This window comes from Mastomys coucha, unplaced genomic scaffold (assembly GCF_008632895.1).
Source record: "Mastomys coucha isolate ucsf_1 unplaced genomic scaffold, UCSF_Mcou_1 pScaffold9, whole genome shotgun sequence".
Classification (NCBI taxonomy): domain Eukaryota; kingdom Metazoa; phylum Chordata; class Mammalia; order Rodentia; family Muridae; genus Mastomys; species Mastomys coucha.
Genome location: NW_022196915.1, coordinates 38,357,742 through 38,379,946, shown reverse-complemented (window position 1 = coordinate 38,379,946; position 22,205 = coordinate 38,357,742). Strand labels below are relative to the sequence as shown.

General features: G+C 49.7%; 3 protein-coding genes across 12 annotated transcripts; 2 read left to right on the top strand and 1 right to left on the bottom strand.

The window, feature by feature from the left end:
• Positions 1–1,642: 1,642 nt before the first annotated feature.
• Positions 1,643–11,316, bottom strand: Tppp2 (tubulin polymerization promoting protein family member 2). 4 transcript variants are annotated; one of them, XM_031361403.1, is made up of 7 exons: positions 11,188–11,316; positions 7,641–7,920; positions 7,176–7,408; positions 6,630–6,783; positions 5,719–5,761; positions 4,315–4,504; positions 1,644–1,714 (listed from the first exon to the last, which is right to left on the bottom strand). In XM_031361403.1, the coding sequence occupies exons 2-6, from the start codon at positions 7,785–7,787 to the stop codon at positions 4,332–4,334; spliced, it is 750 nt and encodes a 249-aa protein (XP_031217263.1). In that variant the 5' UTR covers positions 7,788–7,920; positions 11,188–11,316; the 3' UTR covers positions 1,644–1,714; positions 4,315–4,331. The 4 variants fall into 4 exon arrangements, with proteins under 4 accessions (XP_031217266.1, XP_031217263.1, XP_031217265.1 ...); XM_031361406.1 differs by lacking the exon at positions 4,315–4,504 and having other exon boundaries at positions 1,643–1,714; positions 11,188–11,299; XM_031361405.1 differs by lacking the exons at positions 1,644–1,714; positions 4,315–4,504 and adding an exon at positions 1,771–2,441 and having other exon boundaries at positions 11,188–11,302.
• On the top strand, positions 1,716–4,533 carry Rnase13 (ribonuclease A family member 13 (inactive)). 2 transcript variants are annotated; one of them, XM_031361407.1, is made up of 3 exons: positions 1,716–1,844; positions 2,853–2,950; positions 3,191–4,533. In XM_031361407.1, exon 3 carries the CDS (start codon positions 3,196–3,198, stop codon positions 3,655–3,657), a length of 462 nt encoding a protein of 153 aa, XP_031217267.1. In that variant the 5' UTR covers positions 1,716–1,844; positions 2,853–2,950; positions 3,191–3,195; the 3' UTR covers positions 3,658–4,533. The 2 variants fall into 2 exon arrangements, with proteins under 2 accessions (XP_031217267.1, XP_031217268.1); XM_031361408.1 differs by lacking the exon at positions 1,716–1,844 and having other exon boundaries at positions 2,827–2,950; positions 3,188–4,533.
• Positions 7,831–21,184, top strand: Ndrg2 (NDRG family member 2). 6 transcript variants are annotated; one of them, XM_031361399.1, is made up of 16 exons: positions 7,832–7,971; positions 14,800–14,880; positions 15,209–15,250; positions 15,578–15,683; positions 15,917–16,037; positions 16,204–16,266; positions 17,398–17,458; positions 17,676–17,762; positions 17,944–18,000; positions 18,159–18,262; positions 18,719–18,763; positions 19,045–19,096; positions 19,337–19,384; positions 19,685–19,720; positions 19,865–19,916; positions 20,150–21,184. In XM_031361399.1, exons 2-16 carry the CDS (start codon positions 14,806–14,808, stop codon positions 20,314–20,316), a joined length of 1,116 nt encoding a protein of 371 aa, XP_031217259.1. In that variant the 5' UTR covers positions 7,832–7,971; positions 14,800–14,805; the 3' UTR covers positions 20,317–21,184. The 6 variants fall into 6 exon arrangements, with proteins under 6 accessions (XP_031217262.1, XP_031217259.1, XP_031217261.1 ...); XM_031361397.1 differs by lacking the exon at positions 7,832–7,971 and adding an exon at positions 12,141–12,351; XM_031361398.1 differs by lacking the exon at positions 7,832–7,971 and adding an exon at positions 12,779–12,939.
• The last annotated feature ends 1,021 nt before the right edge of the window (positions 21,185–22,205 follow it).

The following is a 22,205-nucleotide window of genomic DNA, read 5'->3' as shown; positions in this document are numbered from 1 at the left end:
TCATTAAAATCATCTTACAGAGGATGAGACAAGAGCCAGTTAGGAAACCCTTCCCTCTCTAACGTGATTTTAGGATTGGGATCTTGTGTGCACATGTGAGTGGTAAGCGGATGGAGGGGCTAGAGAGTGGTGACCTGTGGGATGGAAAGAGCCACCTGAAGCTCCAACTGCAGCCTGGAAGGACTAGGGGTGAGAGGGAAGACTGAATCTGGCATCCCAGACTTTGTGGGTTGATGTCCTCAAAGCACAGATTCAATCAGCCAGGCCAGGGCACCATTTTGCAGCCTGAAGGACAGCCACTTGCCTCTGTGGGTCTGAATTTGTCATTTGTCTGAATTGCACAGAGTCCTCAGGGAGGGTCTTCTAAGCAGATACTTCGGTAATGAGACCTCAGGACTGTCCTCACATCACACAAACCAGTTATGCATGAGACAAGAGGGCAAGGGGGAAGCATCAACAGCTTTCCCAGGAGAGACAGCCCGAGGGCATAGTGTGAGATGCAGGCAGTAAGAGGTGGGAAGCCAGCAGGGGCGGAAATGCAGATCCACAGACAGGCGCAAGATCACCACAGTCTCATGGATTATATATTGTAAGAAACACGAAACTGTTTCAAAGGGTTAAACAAAACAGGGAACTTAATTTTTTATTTTGAATGTGTATAAGTATTTTGCTGGCATGAATGTATGTATATATCACCTGCAGGCCTCCTGCCCACAGAGTCCAGAAGAGTGTATCAGATCCCCTGGAACTGGAGTTACAGGTGGTTGTTAACCATCATGTGAAGGATGAGAACTGAATTGAGTTCTCTGGGAGAGCAGCCAGTCCTTGTAACCACTGGGCCATCTCTCCTGTCCTGTGGGAACTAATTTGCTTTTTGGTAGTTGAATGAAAGATAACGGAGACTTAGTGGAGTTGAGTGTGTGGTGTCCAGGTAAGAGAGAGAGGCTGAGCTGGGAAAGAAGTATGCAAGGGAGGGACTAGTTTGGGGAGAGTTTTAAATAAGACTCCGAGGGCTGCATGACTTAGGGACTCGTTGCTTACTGAGTAGTCACCTCCAGTTAGGCACTGGGCACAAGCTTGTGATTTACATGGTAATGAGTCCTAATACCACTCTGAGGGATAATGCACCATCCTCATGAGCAGATGAAGCAGAAGCTTGGAGAACTCAGGGATGGAACATGCCATATAAAGCCAAGACTCGAGCCTTGACTTACCATCATGCCTTGTGATTGATGGTTAGGGAGATGAGGAAGCAGACACACAGCCATGATGGTTAGTGCTCATGTCAACTTTAGTAGAATCTAGAATCGCCTAGGACATAAGATTCTGTGCACGCCTTTGGGGCACAGTCCTGATGGCAATAATCGAGGTGGCAAAACCCAGTTGCTACTTCCTGGCTGGGACCGTGCGGACCGTATGGATGGAGAAAAGGAGCTGAGCGGCAACCTGTGCTCATTCATACCTGCTTCCTGACTGTGGACTCAGTGTGACCAGCTGCTTCAGGATCCTGCTGCCTTGTCTTGCCCACCCCAATGGGCTCTCCTTGATCTGTGAACCAGAATAAACCCTTCCCCCTTAAGTTGCTCTTGTCAAAGCTTTTTAGCACAGCAGCAGGGAAAATAAAGACAAAGACACAAGAGAACTCAGTCCGAGGAGAATAGATTTAATTTGGGGCTCTTGTTTGTGTAGCCAGAAAGAACCAGTCCCGAGGAGGCTGCAAATGAGAGACCACAGAGAGAATATCAATATGTCTCTTGAGACCAACTCCTCCTTCCTGTGAGCTCCACAGTGAACCCCAGAGCACGTCGGGGTCTGCCTTCTGACTCCTGCTTCTGCCGCTGAAGGTGAAAAGGTTCTCCTAAGAGCATCCCAGAAGGTGGGGCAGGGTGATACATAGCTCTGGTAAATGTGTAAATGTGGAGAATGCCCTCAGGGAGACAAGGCTGAAAGGCCTGTGGGGTCAAAGGTTAGAGCTGGCAAGTTCCTTGAAACTAGCTTGTTGACTTTGATGAAGATCCAGATATTTGATAAAAAGCTGAGCAACTTAGCCCTTTTTTCAGCAGGACAAATTACCACACACCATCCAGTACCAAGAATCTGATCAGGTCAGGTAGTTCACATTCTCTCAAGAGCCAGAACCAGCTTGTTGGGGCTGCAGAGCCAGCATGCAGAGATTCCTAGCAGTGCTCTGAATGGACAGGCCCTGAGTCAAGGGTGCAAGATGCTGGCACACTCAGCTGGGCATTGGTAATGGGGACTGTGGGAAGAAGTCCTGGAGGTTCTTTGTTCTCAGCCTGCCACTTTGGTAGGAGGTGCTGATGCGCATGGCCCTGGGGCTTATGAGTAGGATGAGACACTGGCGAACCCTTGATCAAAGGTAAACACTTTGTTCTTCATAAAAAAAGATGGTTCTTTCCTTCCCACTTTGCTAAAAGCAGGACCTGTGAGCCAGAGCACACATCAAAGAAGGCCTCATCAGGAACTTAGGGATTTCTGGCCAGGAGGTTGGATCTAAGTGTCCTGAGGACACCAGCATGGGGACCAGAGAGTGATGTCTCTTTCCTCCTGCCCACTTAACCTGGTTAACACAGTGCTCCTCCAACCCAGGGGACACTCCCTCCTTCCAGACTGTCTTTATCCAGAAATCTTTTCAGTCTCAACCCACCTCTAGGCTGTAGGTGGCTTTAGGCAAGACATCCCTGTCCTCCTCCTCCCCTGACTGTCTTCAGTTTCCCACTCCCCTTCCCTGACTGTCTTCAGTTTCCCACTCCTCCCCTCCCGACTGTCTTCAGTTTCTTCCTGCAGAGCTGTCAGACATTACCAAGGCAGCCTGTTCTCCATTCCTTCTGTAGCTACCATAAGGACTGCCAGGAAACAGGGAGCATTCAGAAGCGGTTTCCCCAAGGACCAGGTGGACCTCTGAATCTGTGCTGCACAGCCCAAGGACTGGGTGAGACGAAGTCTCGGTGGTGAACCACAGCAGAAGGGTTGGCTGTAGATGGCTGGTCTGAGGGGTGGCCTTGAGCAAGTGCCTTGCCTTTTTTGGAGTGACAGAATTTGTAAGGTACTGGGCAGTTCTCAGAGGTTAGGGGAGGCACATGGTTTCCTATGGAGAACACTGGAGACTCTGGGAAGGGTGGGCAGTCTCTTTAGCCCAACGTGCCTCTAATTACTTTAACTCTGCCAGCAGAAGGCATGGCACCAGATGTGGCCTGGCTCCTTGTCCTCCAGCTTGTCTTGCGGCCAACTCTGGTGACAGGCATCACAATGCAGACGGCCATCAAGAACTTCCGAACCTTGCATGTTGACTACCCCATGGTTAACTACCCGAAGGGTTTCCACGGATACTGTAACGGCCTCATGGCCTACGTGAGAGGCAAACTGCAGGACTGGTACTGCCCTAAGATCCACTATGTGGTCCATGCCCCCTTGGAAAGCATCCAGAAGTTCTGCAAATACAGCGAGAGCTTCTGTGAAAACTACAATGAGTACTGCACCCTCACTCAGAGCTCCTTCCCCATCACAGTCTGCACCTTGGGCCATCAACAGGCACCAACCAGCTGTAGCTACAACAGCACTCTGACCAACCAGAGGCTGTACTTGCTCTGCTCCCGCAAGCATGATGCTGAGCCAATAGGTGTCATTGGCCTTTACTAGGGACTTAGTTCCCAAACCAGTCCTACCTACTACAGGCCTCTACATGCCACACCGAGGCCCATTCCCAAACTCTGAGTCTGTCTGCAAGCCTTCCTCCCTGACTTCTGAATCAGAGCCCCACCCTCCTTTAGGCTCTTTCGCCTTCCCATTGCCCCCACTCTGAGCCTTCCTCTCCCAGCGACAGTAAAACCCACCCAAGAAGCAGACTGTGTCCAGCTGGCAGTGCTTGTGTATCTGCTGGGCCAGATCCCGACTCCTGGAGGGAGGCCCAGGCCCCAGCTCACACTATGGCAACAGGCACCCAGCTCCAGTATCTCTCCCTAGGCCTGTTTTTAGTGTCAGTCAGTTCTCCACCCCCACCACACCTCCCGCAACCCCAAGTTCCCTTCTAATTCCTGCCACCCTCCACTCTGCTCTGCTCTGCTCCGGCAATAAGAACCTCCCTATGACCCTCAGGCCCATTTGCCTCCCTTCCCAGTCTGCAGTCACAGCTTCCCAGCCTGCACTAATCTGTGATTTCCCCTTTCCCTTCATATAACTCATCCTTCCCCACCTCCTCCCACCATTGGAGCCTAGTGATGTCTTCCCCGGACTCCCCCAACCAACATTAGCCATGCGGCCTGCCTGTTCCCAAACATTGTCCTCCATATCTCTCACCTTGGCCCACCACAATTTCAAATGACCTTTCCTGTCCTTCCCAAGGTCCCTTGGTCCCCTGTTATCTCTGTTTTACTCAGGTGGCAGGGGAAGAGGCAGTCCCAGCCCCAGTCATGTAAGGTATAAAAACCACTGGGAGAAACTGGGCAGGAGGTCCATGAGCCCCTTTCTAGATTGACTTCTTGTGAATCTGTAATTATTTCAAAATAAAAAGTTGGAAAAATTAATTCAAACTCAATTATGATTGAATTCCCTTCCTGCTTTGTGCGTCCTGGTAACCTCCCCCTGCCTTGACCCTCTTAGCAGTTGGAAATGTCTTCGGCTCTCTGGGCATGAGGATGGAGGTGGGACTCATAAAAGACTTTAATGGCAGCGCCTGGGAGGCAGAGGCAGGCAAATCTCTGGGAGTTCAAGGCTAGCCTGATCTAGCATTCCAAGCCAGCCAGGACTGCATAGTGAAACCCCTGTCTCAAAAACTATCCATCCAACCAAAAAGGTTCTATCTTTTCCTAGCCTAAAAATAAATTTGTGATTTGTGGTAGGTGTCAGGTCTTCCCTTCCTGGCTTCTATTTATCTCCCAACAAAACTTGGATTCTAGCAGATGAGGAAGTTGGGAGACACATTCATTCAAGATCATAAATGATTATCTGGGTCATGGTATGCCAAATCAAGAACTGTGACTCCCTTTGGGGAGGTAGAAGGGAAGACGCCACTCCTATGTGAACACAGTAAGTAAATATTTTTTCTTTTGCATCTGATTTAACTCTTATCTCCAAATGTATTCTCCAGTCCTGGTCTCAGGAGCAGTTGCCAAGGAGACTACTATCCTATGGCTGGTATGCATGAGGCTTACTTAGCAGGGTAAAGGGCCCATGACTGAAAACCCTAGCTCTTTGGGCTTTCTTCTCTCTCTCTCTCTCTCTCTCTCTCTCTCTCTCTCTCTCTCTCTCTCTCTCTCTCTGTTTTTTGAGACAGGGTTTCTCTGTTGTAGCCCTGGCTGTCCTGGAACTCACTCTGTAGACCAGGCTGGCCTCGAACTCAGAAATCTGCCTGCCACTGCCTCCTAAGTGCTGGGATTAAAGGCATGCGCCACCACTACTCCTCTTCTCCCTTTCTCTCTGTGGGCCAATCTGTTCCTCGTCCTCATAATGAAGATGAAACTCACTAGATGCTGCTGCACACACATTGTTTATTATTTCCTAGATTTCCTGGTGTTAAAAACATGGGGTCAGGAAACTAGCAGGCAAAGATGACTCCTCTCTACTGGCTTTTCTTGTCATAAGTGCCAGCTCCCTTGTAGCCACTCACGTAACCTGAGTTGTCAGTGGTCTCTTCCCGTCCTTCAATACCTTTTCCCTTACCACTCTCATCAAAGCGCTCCTTGTGGCTTCCGGTATACTTACTGGTGTCCGTCAACCGGTCTACTCCACCCACCGTCGTTGCTTTCTGCAAACCAGAGAGTAAGTTTGAGGTCCCCCTTTTCTGGGCCCTCGCAGCCCTCCCCCACATATGGTCTTAGAGCCTTAGAACCCATGCTGAGAACACTTGTTCTGCCTCTGGCATAGTGCTGCTTCCTGAGGCCCAGACACAGCGGTGGGAAAGGACGGTGGATATTTTTCCATATCCAGAGAAATCATTTCTGAACACTTTAGGAAGGAGAGGGGTAAGAGGCAGGAAGTCTGAGATTAAACCTTAATACACATAGGAGGAAGACTGGGGATGCAGGCGTCAATTCCTAAAGCCACAGAAGGTTGAGGCGTCTGGACCATGAGACTTGAGAACAAGTCTAAATACCTCTTAGTGAAACAGCTATTCTGTGGCTAAGGATGTAGCTGGGCGCTTCAACTGCTCTGGGTGCAAATGTCTCTCTCCAGTACACAGATCTCTCACCTCTGGAAGAACTCCAAGGGCTCTAAAGCCTTCCAGTACAGGCAGTATACCACAGGTTATGCACCCTGTCTCCTGAGTCACACTGCCAACAAGATCTGGTGTATAGATGCAGAGAGGGGACTAGAGCAGAAGAGTCTAGGGGAGAAGTGGGGTTCTGGGCTTGAGATGAGCATTATCACTGAGGTCAGTGTGGCGGCACACACCTAGAATCCCGGCACTTGGGAGGCAGAAGTTTCTTAGACCTTCAGTTCAAAACCAGTCTGGGTCACACAACCAATTCCAGGCCAGTCTATCAGAGTAAGGGCCTACTAGACAGACAGACAGACAGACAGACAGGAAGAAAAGAAGGAAGGAAGGAAGGAAGGAAGGAAGGAAGGAAGGAAGGAAGGAAAAGATCAGACAAAAAGTCAAGACCATTACTCACAGTAACACCGGTGGTGGCAGGGTCCTTGCCTTCCATGAGTTTAAAAACATCTTCCAGAGCCTCATCTGGGTTCTTCCCCTTGAAGAGCTTTTGGCCCAGCTCCTTCATTGCCTCTTTAAACTGTTGGAAGTTGATGGTTCTGGCATTCTTGGCCCTGGCCAGTCAGACAGAAATTCAGTAACTGTGGAGTGTGAAGTCATCACCCCCCAACATCTACCTTCTTCTTAGTCAGGAATGGCCTATTTTATCCTGCCAATGGATGTTGAGAATAGGGCCTGGGACAGTTCCCAGCATCTGCCAGATGCTCCTTATAAATCTTCCATCTTAAGAACTATGCCAGGCAGTGCCAGGCTGGTGGTGGTGCATGCCTTTAGTGCCTATACTCAGGAGACAGAGGCTGGTGGATCTCTGTGAGTTCTTAGGTCAGCCTGATCCACAGTGTTTCAGGATAGACAAGGCTACCCAGAGAAACTGTCTCAACAAAACAAAACACATGCACTGTGACCCATTACCTTTTCACTTCAGCCCCCACCTCTGGCTCCTTACTTCACTTTGCTGAACACAATGTCCACATCTGTGGAGGTCACTGCCTTGCCGTCCATGATGCCACAGTCTTTACAGAGTTTGGAGAAGTTCTTGTTGGTAATTTCATTGCCACTGCTGGACGATTCTCCAAAGACAGCAAATCGATGGAATGCTCTTTCTGCTTCTGAGGCCATGGTCAGTTGCTGGGGCTGGGGGTGGGGGTGGGAGTGGGGGAGGGGCAGTAGGGAATGGGGCTGGGGAGTGAGGGAGGGTGAGATAATGGGAGGGTAAGGAGCATGGTAAACTACAGCAGTACCAGGGACTATTGCTTTCTTCCCGGCTGCTCTCCTGGCTCCCTATTGCTGCTCTCCTGGCTCCCCGACCTCTCCACCCTCTGCTGCAGCAATGATCCTTCCCTCCCAGCACTGTGTCAAGCTTAAACTCCTATGCATTAGGAGTTCCCCCTTACCCACCACTTTCATATACCTGGGAGCCCAGCTGGTGTCTGTGCCTTTGTATACAAGTGTGTGCAGCTATGTGGGAGTCAGATGACTGGGGAGAAGGCGTGGCAACAGGGAGACAAAAATGGGTGAAGAAAGCAGAAAAGAAACACTGTGATGTCACAGTATACATGACATCACTTCTGGCACCAGCTGGCTCAGTCTCTCTACTGTCTTCACTTCCAGCATCAGCAGCAGAGATCCACCAATTTCTCGTCTTCTGGGAGTAGTCCAGCCACTGCGTTGAAATCAGCCAGAATTTCAAGCTGTGTAAAGATTGTGGAATTGTGGATAGCAAGACGTGACCTTTGAGCTGAGTAAGCTGCCAGTCTGGTGGCATCTTCAGATGATAAGCACCCACCCTCCCTCCTCCAACCACTTCGTCCCTGTTTACCAATCTTACGGCTTCTGGCCTCTCTAGGCCTTTGCATGGTCGAGTTCCCTTGGCCTATAAATCTCATTCCTGAAATCTCATCTTTTTACCATCACAAAACCTCATCGTGACTCCCCCAAATCCCGCTTCTTCTTCTTCTTTTTTTTTTAAGATTTTTTATTTATTTTATGTATATGAGTACACTGTAGCTATACAGATGACCGTGAGCCATCGTGTGTGGTTGCTGGGAGTTGAACTCAGGACCTCTGCCGGTCCTGCTTGCTCCAACGTAATTCACTGTAGCTATCTTCAGATGCACCAGAAGAGGGCATCAGATCTCATTATGGGTGGTTATGAGCCACCATGTGGTTGCTGGGATCCGAACTCAGGACCTTCAGAAGAGCAGTCAGTGCTCTTACCCGCTGAGCCATTTCGCCAGCCCCCAAATCCCGCTTCTTAATACTATCATGTTGGGAGGGAGAATTTTAGCATGTACATTTTGGGAAGACCCAACCACTGAAGCGTTTGGGGTTGAGGAGAATGGGCTGGCTTGTGTGGGATACTGCCCTCTGATCGCCTAGCCAAGATGTACTGACCACCAGACTGAGAATCCTATGGAAAACCAAACACAGCAGGGATTTTAAAGAGCTTCTACTGTTGACTCAAGAGAGGAAATGCAGAGGACCCGAAGTGTAACAGATCCATATAAAGTAGAGTGAAATGTGTCAGAGTAAGTCTCAAACTCTGAAAATCCCCCAGAGATGATTCTGAGCAGTTCCAAATGTCCTTTAATGGTTTCTTTCTGGACAAAAAGCCCTCTAAGAGAGATGAGCTTCAGGGATCTCACATCAGAGATTGGTTACTTTCTAGTCTAAGCTATCTAATTACTTGTTTATAATTTTATGAGTTCATCCCTGCTGGGTGGTGGTGGTGTACACCTTAACTCTCAGTGCTTGGGAGGCAGAGGCAGGTAGATCTCTGAGTTCAAGGCCAGCCTGGTCTATAGACTTGAGTTTCAGGACAGCCAGGGCTACACAGAGAAATCCTGTCTCAAAAACAAGACAAAACAAAACAAAACAAAACAAAACAACAAAACAAACCCTTTTCATTCCTATTCTTGCATCTATTCAAGTCTTTATCCAATTTATTCATTTTAATGTGTACAGGTGTGTTGCCAGCATCCATGTCTGTGTATCATGTGTGGGTCTGTTGCTCATGGAGGCCAGAAGAGAAGTGTCAAGAAGGCATCAGATCCCCTGGGACCAGAGTTACAGTCCAGACCTGCCATGTGGGTGCTGGGAATGGAACCCCCAGGTCCTCTGGAAGAGCAGTTAGGCTTTCTAACCACTAAGCTCTCTCTCCAGGCCCCAGTCTTTCATACTTCATATCTCTACGATTTCCTGGGGCTCTTACATTTTTCTAGGTTCAGTTCTTTACTTCTCTCTATTCCACAGACCAGCTCTGTTACCCTTTCCCCATTAGTGTAACGCTCCCCAACCAAGGTTTTCTCTCCACTCTTCTTACTGGAGAACAGATTAGGGTACTTGACTACAGTGACACACACCTGTAATCATGGAGGCTAAGGCAGGAAGATGAGGAATACCTCATCAGGTTTGAGGAATACCTGATACCCTGTCTCACAGAATGACTATGCTATAAATAATTGGAACTGGAGAGATGGCTCTGTGGTTAAGAATATATAATGTTTTTGCAGAGGACCTGGGTTTAACTCCTAGCACCTACATCAGGCAGCCAGCAATTTCAGGTCCGGAGAGATCTGATGTCTCTGGCCTTCATGGGCATTGCTCTCACATGCGTATACTCATACTCAGACACATAAATAAAAATAAAACATCTTTTCAAAGTAAAAAGTATAATCTATGGTTCTTACTGTCAAATCTTTCTGCCTAGCATTCAAGGGCACAACTTGGACCCAGTCTATCTTACCAAGTGTCACCGCCTCACTAACATTGCTCTTAGCTGGGGCCCTAGTGGCATAACAGTTGTACATTCAAAAGGTCACCATACAGTTGGTAACCATGGGCAAGTCATTGATATTCCCGGGCTTCGGTTTCCATATCTGTATAGTTGGGGATAATGATACAGATTTGGGGGTCATATATTCTTCCAAGGAGCTCTTGCATTTCTGCTTATACTTTCTCTTCTGCTCTCTGCTGAGATGAAACACCTCATCTCTCCCACTCAAATATTCCACTTCTCGTCTGGGAGGTTCACCCTTAGAAACAAAACTCCTTTCCTCTGAATTATAGAAACATGTGGCTCTTAGCCTGTGGTCTCTAGCCTCCAGGGGTGGGGCTTCAGAAATATTGCTAGGAACCCTGAAATCTTTTGGTTCAAACAAGATTGAATGTGAACGCTAAATAATATGCTTTACAAATGCATATATGATGGCTAGAGTGCCCTAAACACTACTTTAAGTATTTCTGAATTTCCAATTTGTGCTTTCTTCATCAGGGGTTATTAAAATTATCCTGGGGAAACAAAAAAAAGCTCTTCTCTCCCACTGGAGAGTGGTGGAGCCTGCTATAAGACTTGTTCTCTATACACTGATCTTATAGATTATTTCCCCTAGCCTTTTCTATATTTATATGCTTCTTCAACCCCTGGATCACAAAACTGACCATATCTCCTCTTTGAATTTCATCTATCCAGTGGTTTGCACACTGAATGTGCTTGAAACTGTCCCCTAGCTAAAAGCATAGTTCGAAACTGCTTTTGACCCTGACAAAGAAGGCTAGATACTGTCCATGTTGGGACCCTTGTACTCAGGTAGGTCTTGAACTTGTCCAGTGAAGAACAATGAATGAGGCAGACCAGTTTTGTGCGTGTGTGTGTGTGTGTGTGTGTGTGTGTCCTCAGGAGTTGCCTAGAGACCCCCTAGCTCTAGGAAGTAAACAGATCTCAGTGGAAATTTCCCATCTCCAGCCCTTCCCAAGCCCCTGTGTCTGCCCCTTATCAGGTTCCCCCTGAGTCATCCTGACCCAGAGACGAATTTAGATGCTGGAACCTTCCAGTCTCTCCCTCCCCCTCTCTAAGTATGTCTACTTTAGACACGTGAAAGAAGCCTGCAGGCTGAAGTGCTCAGGCCAGGTTCTGCTTTCTACAAGCCACAGGGGCTGTCAGAGCTTTCTTATCTTACCCATCTGTAGCTCTGCTCCTAAGTCCAGCAAACTTCTGCTCCAGGAGAGCGTTAAACCTGCACCCAGGGGCTACGCAGGAAGCTAGGATGCCAGGTTTCTGTGCCAGTTTCTAGAGCAATTCTTATGAAGGGAACAGGAAAAAAGAACAGAGGAAAACTTGGGACTGTTTGGGGGATATAGGAAGCTCTTTAGGCCTAGGGTGTTTTTTGGTTTTGTTTTTTTAAGCTGGGTTTGAGCCTACCCAGGTCTCCTCCTCCTCCCTCTTGGCCTCTCCTCCTTTCCAACAGACCTGCCAAGTGGGGATGAAAGGGGCATTGATGTTCCTTGGGGAGGGGGGTTGTGGGTGGTGAGGGTAGTTCCCAGGCAGGGGGGAGGGCAATCTAGGGGTCTTGGGGGGGAGCAGTCTGCTCTGGTGTTGCAGTTGGCAGCTCCAGTTCCATTGGACATTGTTTTCAACTGGCCTGGCGCCCAGCCCCCTAAATGGCAAGTCTGGAACTAGGCTGAAGGGGGATGGGGCAGGGTTGATTCTGGGAGCAGGGGCGCGAGAACAAGGGCATGTGGGGAAATACAATCTGGTTGCTTAACACAACTTCCAATCTCCATAGTCCATTAACCGGTCCACTTCAGCAAGCCTTCTTTAGAGAGCACAGGGAGGACGTGTCTCAGATGTGAATCTTGTGGAAGTCTAGGATAGGATGGTAAATCCACCAGGCACCGAGGGTCGGGCCCAGGAGACAGCAGCTCAAGAGGCATCGGCAACCAGGCACTGCCACTCAGCTTTTCAGAGCTGATCTCGCCCTCCTTTTCGGGGTTGGACTAGGAGGGGTTAGCGCCTCAGCGCCTCAGCCACAGGGTCTCTTGGGTCTCAGCCCAGGACATCGAGTCCTCCTCAAATCCTTTACTCCACCCTTGCAGAGTTAGCTCCGCCTCCGCGCCTGTTTACACAGGAGTCAGAGCCCTTGGGGGGTCCCCAGCCCCTCCTCTACCCGCCCCCCTCCTTGGGGCCTTGACCCGGGAGTCTCTGTTGGCCATCATCTTTCCCCTCCTTCCTTCATTCTCTATTTATAGCGGCCCCCAGCATTTCTTGCCCCCCCAACCCCCTGCTTGTTGTCCAACTTCTCACGGAGCAGCCGGAGAGCAAGCGGCGGGACTCGACTGAGGAGGTACCAGCACCCCAATTGTTCGGAATTCTTGCGCCCTCGACGCCCCGTCCCCCAGACTCGCTGGCACCACTACCCCTACCTGCCCCGAGACCCGGTCTGAGCGGTGGCTCTCGCCCACCTCTCCCTTCCTTGACCTAGCTCTCGGCTTCCGGGCGGGCGGAGCTGAAATCGTGGGACGTGGGCACCTTGGGTTGGCCTCCCCACTTTATCCGTCGCTGCCACTCAATCTGGGGGGCTAGGAAGAGAGCCAAAAGTGAGCCTGGCAGAGCCAGGTCACAGTAGGGGGCGTTGAGGTGGGCATGAGGACCATTTGGGGGCTTAAGCGCATCCCACTTCACGCTGCTTAGGGTTTGTGGGGAGCACTCAGAGAGCCTATGAGCATCACCTCTGTGTGCTCTCAAGCCGCACCCTCTCGCCCCTCCCCTGGTAGCCCAGGCGAGTTACGGGGCGTGTTTATGGGGGGTCGGGGCGGATCTGCAGGGAGATGGCCCGGGGGCGGGCCCGGGGCGGGTTTGTGGGGAGCCAGAGCTAGGGCGGACCTAAGTCAAAGGCAAGTGAAGGTGGCAGCGACCGTGGAGGCTGCAGCAGGTAGGGGGAGGGGCAAGTGCGCCTCTGGACCGGGAAGGCGCGGGCCAGGAGGGTGGGCATCGTGGTTTTCTGGTCTCCGGGTTGCAGTTCTGGGGAAGGGGTTGGCTAAGCGAGGCGCTCCGCTGTTGCGCACAAAGGCGGAGGCGCTGCAAAGTGCAGGGCGTGTTTGGGGCGCTCTTGAGATGATGTACAGGGTCCTGGGCGCTACGTGTCTGCCGTGAGAGGGTGTTGGTCCGGACGAGGACCTGCAGCTAGAGACTCATAGGGTCAGGTTTCGTGTTCTGGGAGCGGCCAGTCAAGTCCTACCAATCCTTTCCCGGCTGGCACATGCTGGCTGGCAGTCCGGGGACGTGTGGAGGTTACGGGGCCGCCCTATTCCCCCTCCCCTTTCTCCGAGGGACCTACAATTAGACTGGGTGGAGGGGAGAGATGAAGGCTTGAAGCTTGTTTTTAAACGGTGGAGGAAAAGGTCATGCTGTATTACCTACATATCAACTGAGAACTGTCAAAACCGAGTAGTAACTAACCGGACAAGGTCACATAGTAGTGGCAGTAGGGTAGGACCCGGGGTTTTTTGACACAGTCATGCTCTATCGCCATGGCAGCTCTCCTTTCTCTTCATACCCTACCCAGCCTGGACTCGCTTGTGTTGCCCGTAGGCCCCTCCAGCTTGTATTGATTGGAACCTAGAGAGGACGCGTTCTCTGGACTCGGGGAGATTAGGAAGGGTTAGTGACCCTGGAATCCTGGGTCTTGGCTGTGGCCATATGTCCCTAAAAGACCCAAGTCCGTCACCCATGTCATTCACCTTGTTCCTGTGTTTCCTCAGACCCCAGAGTCAGGACTAAAAACCCTGACCTCCAGGCTTTCTGTATCCAACCAATAGGAGCTCAGTAAATTGACCCCACCCAGCTCATGCTGCTGGCTTTCTTTTCTTCCTCCCTTTCTTTCTTTCTTTCTTTCTTTCTTTCTTTCTTTCTTTCTTTCTTTCTTTCTTTCTTTCTTTTTCTCTCTTTCTTTCTTTCTTTTCTCTCTTTCTTTCTTTCTTTTCTCTTTTCTTTTCTCTTTCAAGCCTGCACAGGTGCTCTGCTGCTCTCTAGGCCTACCAGTGTTCATGTACGCTCATTTGTGTACCTGGGAGAGTCTTGAGTAGCCAGGGAGAGGGAAACTTGGTTGGATTGGATATCTAGGTCCCTCTGTTGAGTACTTGCCGATCATTGCCTCAGTCCTTTTTAGCCCCTCAAGATACTGACATTGGGGCTATAGTTGAAGGTCATGGTCAATTGTGAACTCTAACTACCCTAACCCTTGGTACACTGAGTGTACCCAGTCAGTGAGCTACGACAGGGAGTGGGATGTCCCCTAAATATAGCTTAAGAAACTGGATCCACATTGCTTCCCCACCCTGGTGTCTCCCTCCAGGGGCAGAGAGGGAGGAGCATCCTGAGGTGCGAGTGTTGGGGTTGAGGGTCAGCCATGGGGCTATCGGTCTGGAGAGATGTGCTGTCTTGTTTGGTAGTATCCTGGAAGTGCTGTAGAGGAGCCAGAAAAGCCCTCTGTGTGTCTTGGAATTTTTCAGCACTGGGGTCCCTCTGTACCTTGCATTGCCCTGGAATGAGAGTACAGGGGCTGAGCCGCCTCCCTCTCGGGCTTATTGTTTTTTGTTTTGTTTTGTTTTTGTTTTATTTTGTTTTTGTTTTTTTGAGACAGGGTTTCTCTGTATAGACCTGGCTGTCCTGGAACTCACTCTGTAGACCAGGCTAGCCTCTTACTCAGAGATCCGTCTGCCTCTGCCTCCCAAGTGCTGGGATCAAAGGTGTGCGCCACCACCGCTGGTTTAATGTTTTCTTATCCTGCCAGGCCACCATGGCAGAACTTCAGGAGGTGCAGATCACTGAAGAGAAGCCTCTGTTGCCAGGACAAACGCCGGAGACTGCCAAGGTTTATAGAGACTCTCTGACTTCCCTGCCTCAATCCCAAGCTCTGAACATTCCCCCTTGCCTCCCCGACAACCTAGACCCATGGCTCTCATCTAATGCACATCCTTCCTCTCGCCATCTCCTCCCATCTCTCTGCCTAGACACTGTAAAAGGGAGCCCACCAGACCTCGTCTCGTCACTACACTAACCTTCATCCTCTCTTGTCTTGTTTTTTGTCACTCTTTCTGTATTTGGTGTCTGTTGGTCTCTCTTTATCTACTCTTTGTGTCCATCTCTCCATTTTCTGTGTGTCTCTGTTTGTGTGTGTATGTCTGTGTGTATCTCTCCAGGAGGCCGAGTTAGCTGCCCGCATCCTCCTGGACCAGGGACAGGTAACTGTCCGGGGACTGACTGTGCCAGGGTGGGAGGAGAAGCTCTTCTGTCTCCAAATTGAGAGGGCCCCAATCTGGCCCTCTATACTTTTTCCCCCTATTTCTCACATTTCTCCCTCTCTTCCCTTCTTTTTTTCTTTTTAAATTCCATAATCTCTGGTCTTTCATGATTTTTCTACCCTCAGATCCAATTCCATTGTCATATTTCTCTAAAGACCCATTAATCCTGTTTTTAACAGATGGTTCACTTATTGTTGCCTTTTCCCCTTTGGAAAACTTTCCGTCTATTTTCTTCCTGATGGTAAAGTAAGCTTTCTTTTCTTACAGACTCACTCTGTGGAGACACCTTATGGCTCCGTCACTTTTACTGTGTATGGCACCCCCAAACCCAAACGCCCAGCGATATTCACCTACCATGATGTAGGCCTCAATTGTAAGACCTTCATTTCTTTTCCTACCTCTTTCTGGGAAGAGACATGGGAGGGGAAAACCCAATGTGTGTGTGTGGGGGGTACATAGTCAATATGGTCAGCCAGGGAACCCAGTGACACACCAGAGAGAGATTCTCCTGATGTGGTGGCATCAGAGCAAGAGGGTGGGTTCTGACATGAGCATGCTTTCTCCTTCTGATTTTGTTGTTGGGTGGGGAATGTGGGTTCTCTTTAGATAAATCTTGCTTCCAGCCACTGTTTCAGTTTGGGGATATGCAAGAAATCATACAGAACTTCGTGCGGGTTCATGTGGATGCCCCTGGAATGGAAGAAGGGGCGCCTGTGTTTCCTCTGGGGTAAGAATTAGTTCCTTACTAAGCAGGTGTGTGTGTGCGTGTGTGTGAGCAAGGTAGTGCACAGTGTAGCTGGAGGCATAGAAGGCCCTGGCAGAGGATGCAGAGGTTACTCCAGGCAAGAGGCCTATGAGTACAGACTGGTAACTAATACTTTTCTCTTTTCCAGGTACCAGTACCCGTCTCTGGACCAGCTTGCAGACATGATTCCTTGCATCCTGCAGTACTTAAAGTGAGAGGCTTCAGGAGTCCTTCAAACTTTTCTTTTCAGCATAAGGAAGTCCCTAGAATGCGGTCACCATGGTTTTTGGGCTGATTTTGGTCTCAGTCTATCTTCCTCTTCCATGGATTTTTCACCTGGATTATTAGGAAGGGCAGTGGGCCTGGACTATTGATTGGAGCGATCAGAGGAAGTTTACTTACTGATCAGGAGAAAGAGAAGGGAAGGGTTTGTCCTGGGCCCTATCTTGGGCTTAGGGGAAGCTTCTCTGACCTGGAAGTTAGGCAAGAGAAGGTATGGGTGACCTCATCCCTGAGGAACTAGATAGACCTGTCTCGGTCCCCATTCCTGTCTCCCATGATCACATTTTGTACACTGGAAGACAGGTGTGTCAGGCAGTGGGAGAAGGAAGATAAGCCTCATGAGGGCCTCTGGCATGCGGAAGGAAATGCTGATTCTTGGGTGTATTCTCTTTCTCAGATTTATTTGTTTTTATTTTATGTCTCAGAGTTTTTGCTGCATGCATGTATGGGTACCACACATATGTGACCACAGGGGCCAGAAGAGAGCATTGCAACCTCTGGAACTTGAATAATAGATGCTTAAGAGCCACCAAGGAGGTGCTGGGGACCCCACGTGGGTCCTCTGCAAAGGAAGCAGGTGCTCTTGACTGCTGAGCCATCTTGCCAACCCCTGGTTCCCGGGATCTTTTCTTGGTTTGGCTTTTCCTGGGCACCATGGCTCTCAGCAGCTCTAGTTTTCTTCCTTTCCTGCCTCCTCCATTCTCCCGAATGACTAGCACCACACCTGTTTCATATTTGGCTTTAAGGCCCATAATTCTAGTTCCTCTGTAGAGCCAGGGCTCAGAACAAGTTAAACTCGTTTCAGAGAGTCCAGAATTGATAAGGTGTATGTGTAGGAAGAGACCTCTTTTCAAGACACCAGTTCTCCAAGAGGAAGCTGAGGACAGACTTCAGGCATCTACACCAAGTATCGGGCATTCTTGGTGCCTTTTTACATCCCCAAAGGAAAGTCCTTGCTGTCCTCTTCTGTGGCTATGTCCTCAGGAAGGATGAAGAGATTGGGCTGGGACAGACCTTTGGCTGCTAGAGCCTGTAACACACAGCATTTTACCTCTTACAGTTTCTCTACAATAATTGGAGTTGGTGTTGGAGCTGGAGCCTACATTCTGTCACGATATGCTGTAAGAAGCAAAAACTGCTAGATCGGGGGCTGACGGGGGCCCTATTAAATAGGATTTTGCAGGAATACCCCAAATTCCTGTCATTCTAGGATTTTGGAAGGAAATAGGGAGCAGGGTAGAGAGTAGGGCATATAGGAGTCTGGGGGGATAGGTAGGGCTCAGTGGGTCGGGGGACAAAGGTGTGGCCGTTTCTGAACTCCTTTCTGTTATCCCTTAGCTGAACCACCCGGACACAGTTGAAGGTCTTGTTCTCATCAACATTGATCCCAATGCCAAGGGCTGGATGGATTGGGCAGCCCACAAGGTTTGGAGGGCCTTGTGTGCTGACATCTAGGGTGGGGACTCTCCTTGGATGACACTACCAGTATAACTGAATAGATTTGGGCCTTCAAAGAGGGCGTAGTAGGGTATAAACATGAAGTTGTGTTGCTTTGCCTGGGTTTCTTTCTCGACAACGTCCTGAACTCGTTCACCTGTCCTCGTAGTTGACGGGCCTTACGTCTTCCATTCCGGAGATGATTCTTGGACATCTTTTCAGCCAGGTAAGTGGTTGTGGGAGGCAGGAGAAGGAGAGGTGACCAGCGGGGAGTTGAATGCTTTGGGGTGACTTCCTCAGCTGGCAGAGGATCTGAAGTGTTAGATAGTTTCCATCATTGCTGGCTTATCTTTCCAACCCTGATTTCTCTCTTCAATGCTTCAGGAAGAGCTTTCTGGAAATTCTGAATTGATACAAAAGTATAGAGGTCTCATCACACACGCGCCCAACCTGGAGAACATTGAACTGTACTGGAACAGCTACAACAAGTGAGTGGGCTGTGTGCATGTGGAGAAACGGGACTGGAGAATGGGTCGTGAGCAGTGTGCATGTGGAGAAATGGGAGCGGAGAACAGGTCGTGAGCAGTGTGCGCCGCAGGCAGGGTTTGTGCCGCAGCTTCAGGACAGGAGTAAGGGCATCTCTCATTCTTGGGCCTTTCCACTTCCTTAACTGCCTCTGACCAGAGATCTAGGGCACAGGTGATTACAGGTGGTGTGTTCTTGGCCTGTGCCTCCCCTCCTCCCGTTTTAACTGCTGTGGGGATCAAGCCTGGTAGCTTATAGACCCTCACTAAGCAGGTACTCTACCACCAAGCCTTTGGTATTTCCTATTAATCACCGACAGCTGACTATAAATGAGGGTGATAGCTTCCTATGGAGGAGGTAGCTTATCTAGGTAGACAGCAGTGCCTTTCAAAAACAACTTCTCTTTGAACCCTCTGCAGCCGCCGAGACCTGAACTTTGAACGAGGCGGTGAGATGACCCTCAAGTAAGACGTTGGTAGATGTGTGCGGCTTTGTCCTGTCTCTGCCCTGCCCCTTGGTACCAACATCCCTTAACCTCTGTGGAGAGGTTACCAGTCTCCCTTATTCCATTCTGTGTAAGGAGTTGTCTCCCTTTGGGGCTTCCTTCTCTGATCCTCCTGCTGACTCAGCAGGAGAAAGGCAAACTGGTTCCTCCTTGGAGGCAGACACTTGTTTAGTGACTTTTCTGGGAAGGATGGGTGAGAAAGTAGAGGCTCACTGTCTTCTCCCTGACCCCGTGCCCTAGGTGCCCTGTGATGCTGGTGGTTGGAGACCAAGCACCTCATGAAGATGCCGTGGTCAGTAGTGACTTTTGGGGTAGCGAGGGAATGTTGGGGTCTTGCCCACACTGGGTCCACCCAAGCTGTGGATCTTGCCAGGTTGCAAACTTGAAAACTCTGGGGTGGGAGGAGCAACTTGAGGGCCTTAGGGATTTGACACTGGTTAAGATGTAATTGGGTAGGGGCTGACGAAAGGGAAAAGACCAAGAGGCTTGTGGAGAGGGCTACCTGATTCATTCAGCCTCCTGCATATTGCAGGTGGAATGTAACTCAAAACTGGACCCCACGCAGACCTCGTTCCTCAAGGTTAGCGGGCCTCCTAAGCCTCACTTGTTTCTGGGCCCCCAGTCCAGGAGCATACATACTCTAAATTCCACCGTCTAAGCCTTGTGGGTTCATTATGGGTCAAGGGAGAGAAGATCAAAGGGGCTGAGTGAAGGGGCTGGGAGGAGAGAGGGAAAGAGAGAGAGAGGGAGAGGGAGAGGGGGAGGGGGAGAGAGGGAGAGAGGGAGAGGGAGGAGAGAGAGCCCCCTTTTTTTCCCCTTGGCATGGATCATCTGATATCTCCATGTATCCTTCTACTCCGGGTGTTTCCTTCCTGAACAGATGGCCGACTCTGGAGGTCAGCCGCAGCTGACTCAGGTGAATACCCTGATGACCTTGGGATGAGGAAATGGGATGGGTTATTAGGGTCGTAGAGCCCTGCCCTTTGCCACTGCTGTGACTTTCATGATGTCCAACCGTCTCTCCCGCTCTCTCTTCTCTTTCCTTGTAATGTGCCCACAGCCGGGCAAGCTGACAGAGGCTTTCAAGTACTTCCTCCAAGGCATGGGTTACAGTGAGTATTGGGACAGAAGCTAATCAGAATACAAAGGCTGAGTACTGTCGAGTGTGTGTGTGTGTGTGTGGGGGGGCAGGTAGACTTGTTTTAGGCTAATTCTCGGACTCTTACAAGGCAAGCTCGCTGATTTTCTAGCTGCAGTTCTTGTCTTCACCTAGACCCCCATTAGAAATTACCAACTGTCTTCCCCACTCATCTCTGATGGCTTGCTTATCATTATTTGTCTACAGTGGCCTCATCCTGCATGACTCGCCTATCTCGGTCTCGCACAGCGTCTCTGACCAGTGCAGCATCCATTGACGGCAGTCGGTCCCGATCCCGCACCCTGTCGCAGAGTAGCGAATCTGGGACTCTCCCTTCTGGACCCCCAGGGCACACCATGGAAGTCTCCTGTTGAATGACACTCATTGCCTTGGTGGGGAACCCAGCCCTCGCCTCCTGCAAAACTAACTTCAGAGGTGTTATTATCAGGGCATTGGGCCAGAGTAAGCAAGGCAAATGGACAGATTGTGCAGGGAGATGACCTTGATCTTTAATTGCTACCCTAACCTTGACCTTTAACCTGTGATATCCTCTAGCTCCTAGGTGAGGTGACCTAATATCTCTTAGAGATCCAGGCCCCCTAAATTATCCCCTCTCCCATTTTGGTGTTGAGAAGGCTTGTATGTTCTCTCCCTGATCTAGGATGAGGAACAGTAAGCTGCTCTAGCTGACACGGGGCCTCCATCACCCCCCCCCCCTTAGCCCACATTTGCAAGGGTAGGAGAGAGAGGGAGTGTGTGTGTGTGTGTGTGTGTGTGTGTGTGTGTGTGTGTAGGGTTGGTGGTGAGAGATGGGGAGCTCCTTCCCCAAAGCTGAGAGTGGCTTTGCCTTGATGTGTCAAGGCCTCTCTGAAGGCAATGTCCTAAATGAATGTTTATCAGGGGAAGGTTTGCTGGTGGGTCAGTGATCCTTAATGTGATAGAAATATCCAGCATGTAAAAAGAAAGTCAGAATGGGAGATGGTGCCCAGTGAAGAACAGTAGTAAACACGTTGGGGCTGGGGCAGTAGGGAGGGGCCTGGGTCCTTTGGCCGCACTAACTTTGATAGCTGTCAGTGTGCACCTAAAGTGGGACTAGGGGAAAGAGCTTAGGTCTGACTGCTTGGGGCTTGGCATCAGGGTGGGAAGGGCTACCTCAGGCTCTGACCATACTGTTACGTGTAGAGCGTGACCTCCTGTCTCACACAACGTCTGCTGTGACAATAAACTATAGAGGAAACTGAACACCATTGTTAATCCGGGTCTGAAAGTGCTTGTACCCTGCCCCTTTTTTACCCTTCCCTTGCTCCTCTTAAAGCACCTGGGATGGCTTGTGGGATATAAAAGCTGCACAGAGTGTGACCATGGGAGCCAAGAAAGTGGTGTTGTTCTTTTTATTAATAGCATTTTTAAGCTCGGGAAAGAGGAGCTGTCATAGATCTTAGAAGACCTCCTTATCATTTGTGGGTCATTGAGAAAGACTGTAGGATTTCAGAGATGTCATTGATATCATGCTTTTAAAGAAAAGTGACTGAGGGGCTGGAGAGATGGCTCAGCGGTTAAGAGCACTGACTGTTCTTCCAGAGGTCCTGAGTTCAATTCCCAGCAACCACATAGTGGCTCACAACCATCTGTAATGGAATCTGATGCCCTCTCCTGGTGTGTCTGAAGACAGATACAATGTACTTATATATATTAAATAAATAAATCTTAAGAGAAAGAAAACTGACTGAGCTGGGTGGTGGTGGTGGCACAGGCCTTTAATCCCAGCACCTGGGAGGCAGAGGCAAGAGGATCTCTGAGTTTGAGGCCAGCCTAGTCTAAAAGATGTCTCAGTTGTTACTTCCAGAGGACCTGGGTTCAATTCCCAGCATCCACATGGCAGCTCACAACCATCTGGTTCCAGGGGATCCTTGACTTTTTCTAGTCCCAGAGGGCACTAGGCATGGTTGTGGTACACAGACAAACATGCAGACAAAGCATACATCTACATAAACTAAAACTAAAAAAGAAAGAAAGAAACAAAAGAAAAAGGAACCGAACTCCCTAAAACCATCTTTCAGGATCCTCGTTGGAGTTACCTAGAGTACGTTTTAGGTGGATCATTCAGTAAGATAATAAACTTGGACTCAGAATGCTACTTACTACAGGGCATGTGCTGCATATAAGTTCATCCTATATTCAAGAAGGCCACAGTAAAAGGGACTTCCTTTTAGGATTTTATTCACTGATGGATTCCAGGGGATCTGGGAGCAAAGCTATGGTT

Coding starts and splice junctions, on each gene's coding strand:
- Rnase13 (XM_031361407.1), top strand. CDS start 3,196: ATGGCACCAGATGTGGCCTGGCTCCTTGTCCTCCAGCTTGTCTTGCGG.
- Tppp2 (XM_031361403.1), bottom strand. CDS start 7,787: ATGTATACTGTGACATCACAGTGTTTCTTTTCTGCTTTCTTCACCCAT. Junction 7,409..7,640: donor GACACCAGCTGGGCTCCCAG/GTATATGAAAGT, acceptor CTCACTCCCCAG/CCCCATTCCCTACTGCCCCT. Junction 6,784..7,175: donor ATTGTGTTCAGCAAAGTGAA/GTAAGGAGCCAG, acceptor CTGACTGGCCAG/GGCCAAGAATGCCAGAACCA.
- Ndrg2 (XM_031361399.1), top strand. CDS start 14,806: ATGGCAGAACTTCAGGAGGTGCAGATCACTGAAGAGAAGCCTCTGTTG. Junction 17,763..17,943: donor TGGATTGGGCAGCCCACAAG/GTTTGGAGGGCC, acceptor CTGTCCTCGTAG/TTGACGGGCCTTACGTCTTC. Junction 18,764..19,044: donor GGCGGTGAGATGACCCTCAA/GTAAGACGTTGG, acceptor CCCGTGCCCTAG/GTGCCCTGTGATGCTGGTGG.